The following is a 3,347-nucleotide window of genomic DNA, read 5'->3' as shown; positions in this document are numbered from 1 at the left end:
GTGGCTCAGCTCTTACTGAGTGGAGAGGCCTGGGTTCCGGTTTGGTGGCCTCGAACACAACCCTCAGACCTTCCTGAGCACGACTCCTCATTTTTAAACGAAGGAGCCGGGCCATCGATTTCTAAGTTCTTTTCCAGCTCTGTCACGCCAAGCACCAGCTTGAGCGTCGGGGCCTTTGGATGTCTCCTTTACTGTCGAATTTGGTTTCTGGATCTCTTCGTTCCCGTGAGTCGGCCGCGCTTCGTTGGCGACTCTCCACACCAGCTTCTGTACCTGAGTTGTTGCTCACCGAAGAGCTGGAATTGGGCTTTTTGGAAAATATCCCTCGGCGCCTGAAAATGCAGGAAACTGGAGTGTGAAACTCGCTCATCAGAAAGAAAAAAAAAACACACACTCACACACACAGAGCAAGAAACCACAGAGCCTATCAGCCTGTCGTCATCGAGCAGACTAGAATAGTGCAGAAAACTCTAGGCAGAGAGGAAATGAACTTGAGAGAAGGGGGAACACACGTAGGGCTGAGAGGAGAGAAGGCGGGCGCGAGTGGAGGGAGTGAGCGGCAGCGCAGGGCGCCGCGATGGTGGGAGGATGGAAGACATGGTCGTGAAGCAGGGCTTCCTGTACCTTCAGCAGCAGCAGACTTTTGGAAAGGTAGGAGGGGCCCGGCTGCCTGGGGCTAGGCGGAGGGGCTTGGGCCGCTAGAAATTCCTGGGGAGGAGAGGGGTCCCCTAAAAGTCCCCAAACACTTATGGGTTGGTGGGGGCCGTACCATGCACCACGTTAGACCCAGAGCTCAAGCTTGGGAGGGCTCTTTCCTTAGCAGCTGCCCGCCGCCCCAACCCCCAACGAGGCCCCAGACCGTGCCCTTTGCTGGTGCCGCTCCCTGTGGGGGCAGGGGCAGAGGAGAGTTCTAACACCTCTCTTGCATCTCTTGATCTGTGGTGACTTGTTCTCATGGGGACACAATGGAAGGGGGTGGAAGGAACAGCAGAGGGGATAATTCAGAGTTCCAGTGGAGGTTTTTTCCCTCTTTCTGGCTCTAGTGGGGTGCATTTGGCTGGTACTAAGCTTCAGCTGGGGTCTCTGGGAGCCAGGCAGGGCCCAGCGTGTCCAACCTCCTTCTCTTTCCTTGGACTCCTTGAATGAGGAAACAGGGACGAAAGCCAGTGTGCTTTCTTCCTCCCTCTGTGTCTTTCCCCCTATCCGCGTCTCTGTCTCTGTCTGTCTGTCTCTCTCCCTGTCCTGTCGAGGTACGAGGTGGGAAGGTTCAGGAGGGTAGACCGAAGTTTCTGGAGATAGGGTCTTCGATGGACCGAGAATGATGGTCCCCAGTCTGGGCCCTCACGCTGCCCACCTCATTCCTTCCCCGGGCTTCAGAGACTCACAGGCTTTTCACCTCTAGAGAGATCTCATGGGCTGGGCCTCCTCGCAGTCCACCTTCCACTGTGCCTTTTCTGCCTTTGGCATTGTCTCTGCTGTCACTGCAGGCCTCTTTCTTCATTGCTAGTGGTGGATCTCCCATGCCCTCTAATTCCTCACGCTCTGCTTATTTTCTCTGCTTCCTTGGGTCTCCCGGGAGCTTTATTTCTCTCCCCATTCCTGCGTCACTGCCCCAGTCCCTCACCCATGATTCCTCTACTCCCTTTTGGTCACCATCTCTCCATCTCTGGGTGCCTCCCTCTTGGCTCCCGCCCCCCCACCTCACATCTGAGTTTAGAAATGGCGCCGGTTCGGGGCTGTGCTGTATAAACAGTCAGGCTGTGCCTTGGCTCGGCTGGAGCTCCATGAGGGCCCGGAGAAGTCGCGCCGGGGAGAGGCAGCCCGGAGGGTGATCCGCCTCAGTGACTGTCTGCGGGTGGCCGAGGCCAGCGGGGAGATCAGCGGCCCCCGGGACACCAGCACCTTCTTCGTGGAGACCAAGGAGCGCCTGTACCTGCTGGCAGCCCCCACTGTAGAGCTTGGCGACTGGCTGCAGGCCATCTGCCTCCTGGCTTTCCCTGTGAGTTGTCCAGGGACACAGAAAGGGCAAGGGGGTGTGCAGGAGTGGGGGCAGCCGATACTTGCTGTGGGCGAGTGTAAGAAGGGCCAAGGTCAGGATGCTGGGGGCGATTCCTTGGTTGGCGGGTAACCCCAATCCAGATGCAGACAGGGGCAGCAGGCTGAGTGTGCCCTGAAGGAAAGCCTGGTTCAGAGGTGGGGCTTGGGCTTGGTGACAGCGGTGAGAACCCGGCTTCCTCCCTAGGACCAGAGGAAGGAGCTGTTGGGGTCAGAGGGGAAGGGCAGCCGGCCCTGCATGGAAGAGAATGAGCTGTACAGCAGCACGACCGTAGGTGAGGGGGGTCAGGGGGGCTGCTTCTCTCCTGGCTGCTTTCCCCAGGGCGTGGTGGGGAGGAGCTGTGGGCTGCTTTCCCAGGGTGTGGTGGGGAGAAGGCGTGGGCTGGCCGGCTGCTGACTCTTCCTGCCTTGTGGTTGACCCCAGCCCTGGCCAGGCCCCTTATCAGCCTCTCTGCATCGCTTCCGGGTGTGGCCCAAGTTGAAGGAGCCTGGCCCGCCTTGATTGTCAGCCCTTCGCCCTTGGCCCACTCCCTTTTGCCCAGACCCTGCTGATGGGAGAGGGCAGGGCTGAGGGGTCCAGGGAAAGTGCTGCTCTTGAACCCTCTGACGTTGGGATCTGAGCAACTTCTGAAAAAAGAATGGTTTTCTTTCCGTGGATTGAAGGTGTCCTGTGGCAAGGGAGGTTTTGCTGACAAGGCGATCACCCTCTTGCAGTCTGTCTAGCCCTCTGGGTGGGTGTGTGTGGGGAGGAGGAGGATATGAGACATCCGAGCTCCACCCCACGGAGGGCGCCGGGTGGCATCGGCAATGGATGGGGAGGCCGTCGGCTGGGAGGGCAGAGCTGGCCACACCTGCACCCGAGACAGTAGGGATTGGGGAGGCAGCTGGATTGGGGGGAGAGATGAGACGGAAAAGACAAGGCTGTGGCTCTGGCTACAGGGCAGGAAGGATGTGGGCACAAGGTTGGGGTGCATGTGGCTAGGGCATGATGCCTAGTTAGGGTGAGGTGGCGGGGGACCTGGCATGTGGGAGACTATGACCCGGCACAGAGCAGCTCAGCCTTCAAGACACAGGCTGTGGGGTCATGGATACATGGATGATACTTTTCTCTAGAGACTTTCTGGCCCACTCATTAAGAGTGGGGCAGAGTTGAGGCAGGCCAGCTATTTCCCATCAACTGCCTTCTCTCCCCTCTCCTCCCCAGTGGCCCCCTGCAGGGAATTTGCTGTGACCATGAGACCCACAGAAGCCAGTGAGCGGTGCCAGCTCCGGGGATCCTATACGGACTGGAA

The 3,347-nt window shown here is 58.8% G+C and overlaps 1 protein-coding gene across 1 annotated transcript in view; it reads left to right on the top strand.

Annotated features, from left to right (window-relative positions):
- Positions 1-406: 406 nt before the first annotated feature.
- The window catches only part of DOK2 (docking protein 2), a 4,741-nt gene continuing 1,800 nt past the window's right edge, over positions 407-3,347 (top strand). Inside the window, 4 exon segments of the mRNA XM_006904359.2 lie at positions 407-651; positions 1,718-1,999; positions 2,243-2,330; positions 3,260-3,345. Coding sequence (XP_006904421.1) covers positions 589-651; positions 1,718-1,999; positions 2,243-2,330; positions 3,260-3,345 — 519 coding nt within the window. The 5' untranslated portion in view covers positions 407-588.

This window comes from Pteropus alecto, unplaced genomic scaffold (genome assembly GCF_000325575.1).
Source record: "Pteropus alecto unplaced genomic scaffold, ASM32557v1 scaffold160, whole genome shotgun sequence".
Classification (NCBI taxonomy): domain Eukaryota; kingdom Metazoa; phylum Chordata; class Mammalia; order Chiroptera; family Pteropodidae; genus Pteropus; species Pteropus alecto.
Note: the sequence above shows the minus strand (reverse complement) of the source record. Positions and strands in the feature narration are given on the sequence as shown.